The 13124-nt window shown below is 37.8% G+C and overlaps 1 protein-coding gene across 1 annotated transcript; it reads left to right on the top strand.

Annotated features, from left to right (window-relative positions):
- Window positions 1-1411: 1411 nt before the first annotated feature.
- LOC121521592 (sphingosine-1-phosphate phosphatase 1-like) lies at window positions 1412-12188 on the top strand. The gene is made up of 3 exons (XM_041805692.1): window positions 1412-2444; window positions 8201-8290; window positions 10208-12188. Exons 1-3 carry the CDS (start codon window positions 1761-1763, stop codon window positions 10757-10759), a joined length of 1326 nt encoding a protein of 441 aa, XP_041661626.1. The 5' UTR covers window positions 1412-1760; the 3' UTR covers window positions 10760-12188.
- Window positions 12189-13124: the final 936 nt, after the last annotated feature.

Genomic DNA, 13124 nt, shown 5'->3' with positions numbered 1-13124 from the left:
CAGCAATTGTGTTTCCGGTGTTATTGTCTCTGCGTTTTTAAGCGAACTCTTGATTTAATGAACATTGCGCTGATTTGAACGTTTTTATTTGAAATAAAGGGTTAGTGCTGTGTATTTCAAAGTGGGGTTTCGACACCCTGTGGACTCACCAGTGGATGATAGGGGGTTCACAAAAACTTGAAGGGAAAAGGAGAGGAAATAAGACATAACAACAACAATAACAATTATAATTGAATGCAATGAATTAATAAAGAGACGGCATATAGCCTATAGTTTTTTCTTACCGTCTATTTCTGTTTAACTGCCTTTCAAGATCGTTTGTGTCATATCCTTTTGTGTTAATATTTGTTTACTTTTTTACTTGAGTTTGTTGTATGTATGTACATGTATGTATGTATTTACAGTTGAAACCAGATTTTTACATACACCATGTGAAAAGATACATAACCTTTTTTTCCTCACTGTGTGACATTAAATCAGACTAAACCTTCCATGTTTTATGTAAGTTAGATTACCCAAATTATTTATATTTATATTTGATAAAAGCTGGAATAATGAGAAAGAACTTTGGCCCATTCCTCCTGACAGAGCTGGTGTAACTGAGTCAGGTTTGTAGGCCACCTTGCTTGCACATGCCTCTGCAGCTTTGCCCCCAAATTTTCTATAGGACTAAGATCTGGGCATTTGTGATGGCTACTCCAAAACATTGATTTTGTTGTCCTTAAGCCACTTTGTGTCTAATTTGTCAGTGTGCTTAGGGTCATTGTCCATTTGGAAGACCCATTTGTGCCCAAGCTTTAACCTCCTGGCTGATGTCTTGAGATGCTGCTTCAATATTTCTAATGTAATGTTCTTTCCTCAAGATCCTATCTATTTTGTGAAGTGCCTCAGTCCTTCCTGCAGCAAAACACCCCCACAGCATGATGCTGTCACCCACGTACTTCACAGTTTGGATGGTGTTCTCAGGCTTGCAAGCTTCCTTCTTTTCCTCCAAATGTAGGCTACTGATGGACTTTATAACCAAACAGTTCAATTTATGTTTAATCAGACCACAGGACATGTCTCCAAAAAAGTATCTTAGTATGTGCAAACTTCTGACTAAAAAGAGTGTTAGAAAATCTCAAAATTCTCTCTCTCATTTTTCTGGAAATAGCTGCAATGTTTTTGCAATGGCTATAATACAAATGTGTTTTCGGGTTTTTTATGTATAATAAATTTGTAAAAGAAAAAACTTTATTTATGTTATTTTTCCCACTGTACCATCAGGCTGTAACACAACAAAATTGAGGACATTTTGGGTAATAATTGTATTTTACTGTCATTTGTTATTTCAAAGTCGTCCAGCAGAGGTGGCTGTTCACTGTTTTAGGCGTTGAGCGACAGCAATTATGTTCAAAGAAGAAGACAACCGCCAGACAAGGAAGAAGAAAAATGAAAACAGGAATAACGGCCTGACGCAGTTACTGGGTGATTCTGTGCATTAGGATATACCTTAAAGTAATGGTTAACTGTAACGGACTTTGGATGCTGCGGTCCAAAATCTCCTCGCCGGTGAACAAGATCTGTGTTTTAAACACGGACAGCAGGTAGTAGCGACTGTTGGAGCTGTTAGCGTCAATCACCGTGCTTTTATTCCGTTAGGAGAAATGCAACGACCGCCGAGCTACACTTATCTCTGAACTCAATCTATGGGCACGAAACTCCACTTTTACCGCTGAATAGTGCTCTGTATTTAAACGATTTAGCCTTTATTATAAGCAATGGCGAACGACTTTGTAAAGACTTTTATTAAGGTATGTAAAAATCTACAAGACCCCTGTCATGTAGCGAGGTTTCAACAACTATGCGGTGTTAAAGGGACATTTCCGGATAAAGCGACCAAGCCGGACAGTGGACGGTCTGAGCAGGACTGTCCCGGGCTGAGGAAGAGGATCCAAAGCTCGGATGTTATGGTTGGGAATGGAGCAGCTGGGGACGCGACCTCAGCGCAGGTTAACGGGGTGCAGGGTGACAACGCTGCCCGGCCTGATGGTGCATCATCGGCGGCTAATGTCGACCCAGACACCGCCAGAGCGAAACCCCTCCGGAGAAACTCCCTGACTGGAGATGTGGGTCAAGAGTTCCTGATCCACAACAAATTCCTCTTCTACCTGTTTACGTTTGGGACTGAGCTGGGCAACGAGATGTTCTTCATCGTCTTCTTCCCATTCCTCTTCTGGAACATCGACGCCCTGGTCAGCCGCAGACTAATCGTAGTGTGGGCCTGGAACCTGTTTGTGGGACAGTCCACCAAGGACATGGTCCGCTGGTCCCGACCGGCTTCTCCTCCTGTGGTGAAGGTGGAGGTCTTCTACAACTCTGAGTACAGCATGCCATCCACACACGCCATGACAGGGACGGCCATCCCTTTCTGTCTCTTCATGCTGACGTATGGACGCTGGGAGGTGAGAAACTTTGGCAAACTATTTAGAATAAAATAAAGTATGTCTCTGTCTGCAGACAGCACTCATCCATGTAGAAATACAGCTGGAATGCAAATGAGACAAGAGTCTGGTTAACAGGGCAAAGGGGTCATCTGCATCAGGGCTAAATACTGGACTCAGGACCTCAGGTTCACCCATAGGGCTTTAAAAAGTAAATTTGGTAAATGAACAAATTCATTGGTAGGTCAACAGAAGCTGATAATTATAAGTATGATCTATGAGTCTTTTATTGAGCAGATCCAAAATATGCTGACAATTTGAAACTAAATATCAACAAACTAACTAAATAACTAATAAATACAAAACAAGACAATAACAACTTTGACTTTGGGAAAATAATCTTTAGTTACTCATTCAGTGTATTTTCCAACTAATACAAGCAATAAATAATTCTATATTATAACCAACACAATATTGGATGGATTAAACTAGAGCTGAACAATTTTGAAAATGATCTTGTTGTGATTTTTTTGGCCCATATTACTAATTCTCATGTTACCACATATTAATTCAAACTGAATTGCTATATCAAAGGAAGTGATCATTTGCATGTCTTACTCATTCTGATTAAGAAAACCATACAAAAATTAGAAAAGTAGGATTTTTTGTAAACTGCATTCTATAAAAATTCACTTGATTTTTTTGCATGATGTGTAGGGCATAACACCTGCTGCAGACAAAATTATAAACTGGTATTTTGACACTCATTTCAGTAAATAATTTAACTTCTGCTATTTGAAAATTACAGAAGGCTATAATGCGATTTAATCTCAATTTGGATCAATTGTCCAGCCCTACTTTGAATTTGGGATGTTGGAGTGCATTTTTTAACTACATTAATAATGATTCTAAAAAATTCTGATACCTTTTGGTCCCAGCTGTTTAAGAAAAATGCATTCTGTTATTTTATAGGCTATAGTATTGATAAATACTAAAGTAGGGGTGCAATGATACATTTAACTCGAAATATGATGAATATCACAATTTAAGGATTTTCAGTGTATACGATAAACAGAGATTGAAGTCAAATAATGAATAAATATGACACTTTAATTTCAATTCTTTGACCATAAAAATGTAACATACCACTTTTCCAAAATATAATTCATGAGCATAAGAAATACTTCATAGTTTTGAGATCTGCTGTTTAAAACAAGTACTGCAATGTATATTTTTGGGAAATCTTAGATTTTCTATATTATTACATTTTTAATCACATTAATTGTATGCTTCATTGTCCTTTTCAGCACACTTTGTTTAAGCCAGTACAGTCTTCCTGCAGCCACAGTGATGTGAAACAAGTCTACCACAGCACCTTAATGTGTCATTTCACTTAAAAAAAAAAAAAAAATGAGTGGACAAGTCAAAGTCATCTGCACCTTGTGATATCAAACATTTCCCTTTTTTACTGTTCCTTTATTTTCCTTTGTCTTAGTCTATAACAAGTTCCTTTTTCTGTGGTTGAGTTTATGTCATAATTTTGATCAACTTTAGTTCCTTATTTCATAAAAAATAAAAACTGTTCGGCATCCAAAAAGGGCATCAATTGGACTTAATGTAAGATAGAACAAAAAACCCAAATATAACAGTGTTGAATGAAAAATTGTGGACTTCTAAGATGCAGCAAAACATGGGATTAAGTTTAATTGACTACAGAAATCCTTGGATTAATCACCAGTAACATAGTTTGAACATTTGACAGCCCTAGTATCATTACATTAACACACAGGAGCTTTAATAGCTGCAGATCTTCTGTAATCATTTTAAACAAAAGCTGCTGCACTTAAAAGAGAGAGTCTTCTCTGCACAAATGTATTGGTAACATTTTAGTACCAAAGCATCACCAATATCAAGTGCAAGTTTGACAGTACGGGGAGTTCTCCGGCTTTTGTTTGGAAATGAAAAACAGGAAATCACTCAAGTAAGTATTATTCTTGTTTGAGTTGCTCTTGTGTATCACCGCCATGTTTCAATCTTAGTATCTCTTGACAGTCCTACAGTGTAGCAGATAGATTGACATTAACCTTCAGTACACCAAAGCACTGCAGCATGGTATGGACTTGAATTATCTTCATTATGACCTTTTTTTCTTGTGCTGAAGGACAGAAACAGTTACCAGGCTGCATTGTTTTAAAACTGGTTCATTTTTTGGTTTATATCTTGCATGATTGATATTTTTGTTAAAGCATACAAACATACAAACACAGTGCACACCAGGAGACTATTCAAGCTGACCTAAGGCGTACTCAAAACAAACAGGATGTACACACAAAGGGTGAGAGGCATGGCAGGTTCAGCAGGGACCCCTGTGGTGTTAATCCAGCTCTAAGCCAGAACACCGTGTGGAACTGAAACATGTTATTACAGATTTACTGAGTGAAAGCTTTTGCATCTCAATATGAAACATCACGATGCTAAGACAGTGTTGTTCTCCTTCATCATGCTGCATTTGATTGTTATAAAAATTGGGCATGACGTATTAAGAGAGTAAAGAATTTAAAAAGCAGTGATATTATTTTACGTGTCCCACACGTGCCAAGGCATTTGTTAGGTCAGACTGAAAAAGCACGGACTGCTTTAAACATGCTGTTAATCCCTGTTGTCCACTCTTGTGCGAAGCTCTACACCTCCCATGCAGCCATAGAAGTTAGTGAATGTGCTTGGAGCTTTGAACTCGATTCAAGACAAAAAAATCATTCCTCTGTAGATATAGACCATCAACAACACAGCAGGGTGTGTCAGAAGAAAGCAGGTCATGAGAGTAGAGGTAGATTTGTTTTTAGATAAACATATACTGGCTCCTCTGCATTTTCAGAGAGAGAGGGGTAAAGGGAGTCTGCATGAACACTGATGCATATGAAGAAAAATGAAACTGTCAAGGAGCAAAGAGCACATTTTTCTGCAGCTGCAGATTTTTTATGGTTAATATCAAAGACCTCAGGTTTAGATGATTACTATTCTACTATCCTTGCTCCGGTATACCCCAGTTTGCTACAGTTTTACAAGCACAGTGGGAGAATTAACCCATAGATGCCTCTATTCAGCTAGTTATTGTGAACCTTCTTTCCATACTTTGCTAACAAGCAACTAACCAGTTATAAGTTCACATGGTGGATACATGGACACACTTTACAGCCTGGTACATTTTTTAATCGCACTATGCTTTAATTCAAGCACAGATAAGATGAGCGTCAAACCTCTGTCAAATAACAAAGTGTGTAAAAAGGATGCACTATTTGGACATGGTCATCCCCACTTGCATGTGATGTTTGAAGCAGTGCACACAAGAAGTCTTCTTGGAGATATCAAGGACAACTGGAGTAACGGTGTGGACAGACAGACGTGCCGCCAATTATAGTAGTAAGATGAGCACAGCTCAGTGCTCGTGAAGCAAGAGCAGGAGAAAGTGAAAGAGGAGCATATGGGCCATTGAGCAAAGGGGTAGAGGAAAAAGAGACAAAACCTCATTTAATCCACTGTCCTAATGTAAACTCTGTTTATCAGTGAACTACTACAATCATTTCTGGCACCCCTGTAATAAACGCTAAGTGCCCTAATGGTTAAAGACACATTTACCCCATAGAACTGAATGGAGGCTGCTTTTTGTATAATGTGATATTCAGTGAGTGGTGGTTCCTTTGTACCTAGAAAAATTTGGGAAAGGTTAAGTGATACTAAACAATGGATACCACCCAATGGATGACAAAGCAACTCCTTCTACATTTAGCATTTATGTATTACAGTTCCTGGAGATTGTGGAGCATGTGCCGAATGCTTACAGCATCAAAACACACTCACTGAGGCCATTTATGTGCAATTAGTATCAAAGACCGCAGGTTTAGATGGTTACTGCTCCATAGGGGTGTTAAGATAGTGAAGGCTGGTCCACTATCAGTCGGGTCTATAGACAGGTCAGGTCACAGCTCAAAGCAATGAAAAGAATTTACCTACTGATAGGACTGTTACAGATGAGAGTACCACCAGTGGTTGTGCAAAGAGATAACCAGTGTAGAGCAGAAACAAAAGAAAGGAATATATAACAAGTCAAATATGTAGTAAAATAATAATAGGTATTTAACATGTGCATTAAAATAGTCCCATATTAAAGGCAGTGAGTGCCCTCCTAGATAAAGTTGTTTTTTAAATTGTAAATGCAGCTTACACCTTACATGACTTATTCAATTTTGGGTAGAATCTCTTCAATTAGTTTCTATTTCAAGGATCATTCTACATCTTTGGGTAAACCTTTCTTAGGGGGAGACTCCTTTTTGTTGATTACTTCTCAACTGCCTCAGATGTATTCAGTTTCACAATGACATATTGAGCAACACATACCAACCCACATTGATTTAACCTCAAAGGTTAGATAGACAAAAACGTAGACATACATCAGGCAGTTGGCCAAGAGCAGAGTCATGTGTTATTTAGTCAAAGGCGGAAAACTGAAGTTTCAAGGAGAGTCAAGGGAGATTTTGTTGCAGGTTTTCATACCTTTATTATCTTTTGTATTTAGATATTGAACTCTGATAGAGTTATTATGGCTTGAAATTAAATGCTTTAATCCAGACCCCAAAATGTTTCTTTAAGGAAAAAGCGGCTGCTTTAATATTTTTTAAATAGACCTCTCAATACTACATAATGCACTTCTTTTCTGTCATGCCTTGTCCATATCCTGTATTTCAACATGATTTTCTTATCTTGTTTTTTTAACCAGCTACTGCCTGCATCCTGAGCACAATTGAAGTTCAGTCTTAAAAAGGAAATACATTAGTCATAATATCCAGTAAGAAAAAAAAAACCCTCATGCTTCTAAACTTCCTCTAAAAAAATAGATTTATCAAACTTTGCATCAGGAGAGAAAGAAATGAGGCTTTTTAAATTTTGCACACATGCAAAAATTGCATTCAACAGAGCATGAGCAGCTGTCTGAACCTCCTGAACTTCCCTACTGTCAACAAGTTCACAGATTTCAAGGGAACTGAAACATTTCAGAGAAAAAAGTAACTAAAGAAAAGATAAGGCGCAGACCATAAACAGCACTCAAGGCAGGAGGAACTTTGTGGGTGTTGGGTAAACAGTGTTGTTAAGATTAGCTGAGCTGGCAGGGATGTTAATGACCATCAGCTGTTCGGTCAACACTGAGATATCTTACCTCTCTTTTACCAACTGTTAGATGAAATTTTGCAGTGCTTGGTACTACTACTGCTAATGATAATATATACTATAATATAGTAGTATAGTGTAAAATATATTAATTATTAATTGTCTTCTCAGGTGATTCCCTGGCTTCATCTGTAGCTCCACCATGGTGTTGACATCTGTGCTTTTGTCAACTATTGAGAGACTTTAAAAAGTGGTACAGATATACATGGCTGTACTGGATTAACTATGCATAATCCTTTTATTGATCACAGACTTATGTGCTAAACGAAGATGTTAACATTATACCAGCTAAACTAATGTCACTGCCAGCCTATTAGCATGATAACTGACATTTTAACTCGAAGCTACAGTGTTCCCAAGCTCCTGATTACTGCATGTGACCTTCATGTAAATCCTTTTCAAAGATATCAGTCAAATATTTCCTACACCACTATGCTCAAAAATATAATACCTTAACAGTAGTTGTTTATGCTTTAGGCAAATCTTAAGCCAGCTTTATGAAATCTACATTGATTATTTAATGCTACATCTTTCTGCTGTGTCTCCTTCTGTAGTACTCCTTCCTCTTCGGCTTATCTGTGGCTCTCAGCTGGAGCGTCCTGGTCTGTGTAAGCAGAGTCTACATGGGGATGCATTCCATTCTGGTACGTACATCTCATTAGATTTGTAAGAATTAGTCTATTGCTGAAATTTGAATTGACTTTGAAACTTTGGAATCACAGCTGTCAGATCTAAGTTTTGAATCTTGATGAACCTGGTGCAACATTTCGTTCACAGGTGTCTTCTTGAATTAATGTGCAGAACATATCAGTGAAACCCTCTGTACATAATAACTATAGATTGACCGACTTATTATTTTTGTGCTATTTTATTTTCATGGTCAGCATGTTCTTATGACTCATTGATAAAGTTAATGAATTACAAAGGAGCTGGTAATTTATGATTCATGGAATATTCTTAGTAGGTAGAACCCAATAAACACATCAAAGCCAGTTGATAAGGTTTGATTAGATCTGGTAGCCAGGCAGCTGATTATGGCAGGTACTGTTTATGTTCTAGGAACACCACAAATTTGCATCTAATCTGATTCTTTCTGAGATAGCAAGACACTAAGGGTTTTATTGCTTTGATTAAAAGTCTCAGTTGAGGATCGTGACTGCCTTCAAGATGCAGGATGATTTGTGTTACAGTGCCAACAGCGTTACATTGGTGCCACCGTTTTTCTGCAGCAAATGATGTGTCCTCATCAGAGTCAGAGCAAAGTGGAGCTCAGCTCAGAGCAGATTGACCATGAGATCAAAAGTTCACTCAAGAATAAAGAAAAAAGCCTTACAAAGCTTGTCACTTTGCCTGTCTGAGGTTTACCTGTTGCTCATTTGCACCCTGTTTTGCAGTAATGTTGATATGGTAATGGGATGGACAACTGAAAGTCAATACATGGTGTTTTATTTTGAAATTGACTGGATGTCTTTGTGTTGCATATTTACTTCCTGTTTGGATTAATCTTCTCTACATGGATTGATGTGTGCTTGAAGCAGCCTGTGCTAAAAATAAACTCTGTGCATATCTCAAGCAGAGAAGAGCAGAGTGGCACTTCTGGCATGCCACAGAGGCGGCCACAGCACGTGCTGTGGAAATACAAAGACTGACAAGAAAGGGAGGGATTTTCTCCTGAGTTTGCAGCATGGATGTAACGCTGTGGACACAGAGTATGTGCAATCAGGCAGATAAACCCATAACGTCATTGTTAAATGAAGCCCAGCGTTAGTTCTTGCAGGACACGGTTGTCAGCCACGATCAGCTGTGATCCTAATTATCACCTCCCAGCTCCCCCAGCCAATCACACCTCTTATTCAGTATGCATTATCATAAATGTATCTATTCATATGGGGTCTCTAGTTATGTGGAAAGTGAAATCATGCTGCTTGACTAACACAGGGAGCATCTTTTGAGCCGAGCCTTCTCCACCAAGTAAAACTGTACATCCATTTTGCAAAAATCATTAAATGTGTGACAAGATAATTCCTGGCTGAACTGACTAATCATGATGGAGTTTATGAGATGAATGAGGGTAGTGTTAGTGGAAGTTAAATGGCCAGTGAATAAGTTGTCAAAAAGATAAAAGAAAAAGGAGAAAGCAGATTTTGTGAAGTATCATCTTATGATTGTTGTGCGATAAATTAATAGTTGCAGAATTGCTTAATTGATATATTATTGATATCAATGGCAACATGTTGTATCTTTTTTTTAGATACGCTGTGATTCCCATAAAAAAACGGCGAATGAAATGGCTAAGGGGCTCAGATGGCCTTGTGGTCAAGGTGCGCCCCATGCTCGTAGGCGACTGTCTTCCTCTATGAATAAAGGCATAAACTGCCCAAAATCTACCTTAAAATTATTTCAAAGTTTATCCATTGATTTGAATATCTACATTGGACCTCATATGTGAAGCCTGCCTTTAAATACCAAGCAAGAGTATTAATACGAGTACTACACTGTTAAAAATGCCTCTCTCTTCCTATCTTCGGGGTTTTAAAATAACTTGTGTTCCTTTGTTACAGGAGGTAATTACTGGCTTCCTCTACAGCCTTCTTATTCTCGCCTTCTTCCATCCAATTCTGGACAAGATCGACAACTTCTACATGACAAACCACTATGCTCCTCTTGTGATCATCATGTCACACGTGAGTCTGGGACTAGTTGCCTTCTCCCTGGATTCCTGGAGCACCTCTCGCGGTGACACAGCTCAAGCTTTGGGCACAGGAGCGGGAGCTGCTTTGGCCTCACATGTGAACCACCACCTGGGGCTGATACTGGATCCACCTCTGTCCTCACTTCCTCTTACTTTACCGCCGCTCAGCATCAGCATGGTGGCTCTGTCCCTGCTGCGCTTCGTCATTGGAGTCGCCGTCATCCTCATTACCAGAATGATCATGAAAGCATTAACCATCCCGTTGTTGTGCCGACTGTTTGGGCTGCCGTCAGATGACGTAAGACAGGCAAGGCAGCACATGAAAGTAGAGTTGCCGTACCGTTACATTGTCTATAGTGTTGTTGCTTTAAGTTGTATCAGTGTGGTGCCTCTCCTCTTTAGGATCTTAAACCTTGCCTGAGTGTTTTGTGCAAACTGTCATTTACTGCTGACGTGTTCACCAACATAATGAAGGCAAACAGCTATTACAGAAATATGCTGCTCAGACTAAATTAAAGGATACATATGGTGATATTCTATAGTTTTAAGGTTGTGCCATAGAGCATAATTATGGCCTGTGGCTTAAAAATGATAAACAGAAAAGAGCCACACTTTTGCACTGGGTGACATGTTCCTTCATTATGGTGAACTTGACCATTGTAGTTTTTCTGAGATGATCCCACACCATTTTCATCACACCACGTGCATCATCTGAGGATGAAGAAGACCCCCCAAAAATACAGTATTTATATCTGTTTCAGTATTAATGTTGAAAATAATCAAGAAAATTATTTGGTCTTTAAAATTTTAAGTATTTATTTATCACCCATTTTAATAAATTTTAGTCTTCATTAGGAACTTGTGGGTTCTGTGCCAGGGCCAAAGTCTAAAGGAAATCAGTAAGCACTGAGAGACTGATTTCAATATTTTAGTTTTTTTAATTGTTTTTTTTTTCTTTTTTTTTTTTGATGATATCAGCAATATAGAACATCACCAGCCTTATCCTTTAAGAGGCAACACTTTAATGTGTTAACTGGAACTTTAAAAGACAGAATCTATCGGATGTACTGTAATGATGCTTGCATTCATTATTGAGGAATATATTGCACACTTCCATCGTTTGATCAGAAAATGTGATGATATCTTATCAGAGATTTCCATGCTCTAATAATAAACCAAACCATGAATCAGTAATGTGTGAAACTACTACACTTCTCATTTGTTGCTGTGCTGCCTGAAAGCGATAAAATACTTAAGGTGTTTAAGCTCAAGGGCGTCAGGGTAGCTAAAAAAATCTCTATTTAAATCTTTACTTTTTTTTCCTGTCTTTGAAAAGGCCTGTTGTTTCATCACATTTTTTTACATTATCATAGAATTATCTTGTCGCCTTTTTGTACATCTTTTTGCTTTTTTTTGAAAACCATTTGTATTTTGGGTCCTAATGTAAGTTAAGAGATAATCATTTGAATGCATTGAATTAAAAGGATATGTATTTTTGATGAAGTATTTTGCCATTTAAACTAACTTGAGCTGAGCTCTTGCTCTAGAAAAATCTAAACTTATATCGTTCATACTTGATTTTAAAGTATTTCGTTTAGGAACGATTCCTGCTGCACCCACAGTGTATAAAACACTTGTCAAAGTGTCGTTTGTTATCTGCTGGTGTAATTTTCCAATAATGCTTTACTCCTATACTAATGAATAAGCATTTATACTCATATCTTCATCCAGTAGTTATGGAAATGTATAGCTCAGTTATTACCATCCATTCTCCCAATTTTTTCTGTCAAGGAAAGACTGTATGTTATGGAAAAATATGCAAACAAGGAGAATAAAATATTACAAAAACATTTTTTATGTATTTTATTGCCATAATGGGTTCAAATGTTATTTTTCCCAAGAAATTTAACAGTAGGCTGACCTATCACTGAATCTAGGTTTTTAGGTTATTTCTGGTACTTTGATCATGGATTACATTCAATCAGCTGTCAGCCTGCTGGCATGAGATTTTCTGTAGGCTGGAAAGTAACCTTTGATCCGTCACCAAGAAATCAATCATTAGAAAGAAACTGAGCAGATTGAGTGGCATGAGGAAAAAGTTATTAGAATGCTGTAATGTATATCAATGAAGTACAGGAAAAATCCTATGTTTTTGCCTTTAAAGCTCAACATACAGGACAAGAGAGAGGGAAGACACATTGGAGGCAGTGTGGGGTCATGTTGGGTTCATGCTTAACCTTTGAGCAACTTAGATAACGTTTTAGGTCTTTATCTGGTGTAAAACCCTCACGTACATCCAGACTATTCCTGGATCTTGTCCGTGTTGGCCTTTTAAATTGAACTTTGTGTGATGGCTCAATTTGACATCCTGATATAAGGAATTTACAGAGGCCACCATTTCACCTGACTCTGCCTCTGTATGGTTGTCACAATCAATGAATTAAACAGTCAATTTCTGTACCGTAACTGTCGCCAACAATATCAGCCAAACATAACTGATAAAATGCCTTTTCTATTATTAACTTTAATTGTTTCTTAAAAGAGTATTGTCAAAGCGCCTTTCAACCTTTAAGTACCAAGTCCTAACAGAGAGAGATCTACAGAGAGGACCAAAACCAACATAAATGTTTCACTAAAAAATTGTCTTGCCTTTAGATTCCTAAATGTTTCCATCAAGCTAATAAACAAAGATACAGATGGAGGCATTCAAATGCAGAGAGCATTTATGGGACTAGGTTATTATTTAAACTTAACTGACTCTATGCTGTATAATAATAATACTACAC

This window comes from Cheilinus undulatus, linkage group 14 (genome assembly GCF_018320785.1).
Source record: "Cheilinus undulatus linkage group 14, ASM1832078v1, whole genome shotgun sequence".
Taxonomy (NCBI): domain Eukaryota; kingdom Metazoa; phylum Chordata; class Actinopteri; order Labriformes; family Labridae; genus Cheilinus; species Cheilinus undulatus.
Note: the sequence above shows the minus strand (reverse complement) of the source record. Positions and strands in the feature narration are given on the sequence as shown.

Bases quoted from the DNA above. Each gene is read 5' to 3' on its own strand.
- LOC121521592 (XM_041805692.1), top strand. From the start codon at position 1,761: ATGGCGAACGACTTTGTAAAGACTTTTATTAAGGTATGTAAAAATCTA. The intron at 2,445-8,200 runs GTGAGAAACTTT...CTCCTTCTGTAG, and splicing joins TGACGTATGGACGCTGGGAG to TACTCCTTCCTCTTCGGCTT. The intron at 8,291-10,207 runs GTACGTACATCT...CCTTTGTTACAG, and splicing joins TGGGGATGCATTCCATTCTG to GAGGTAATTACTGGCTTCCT.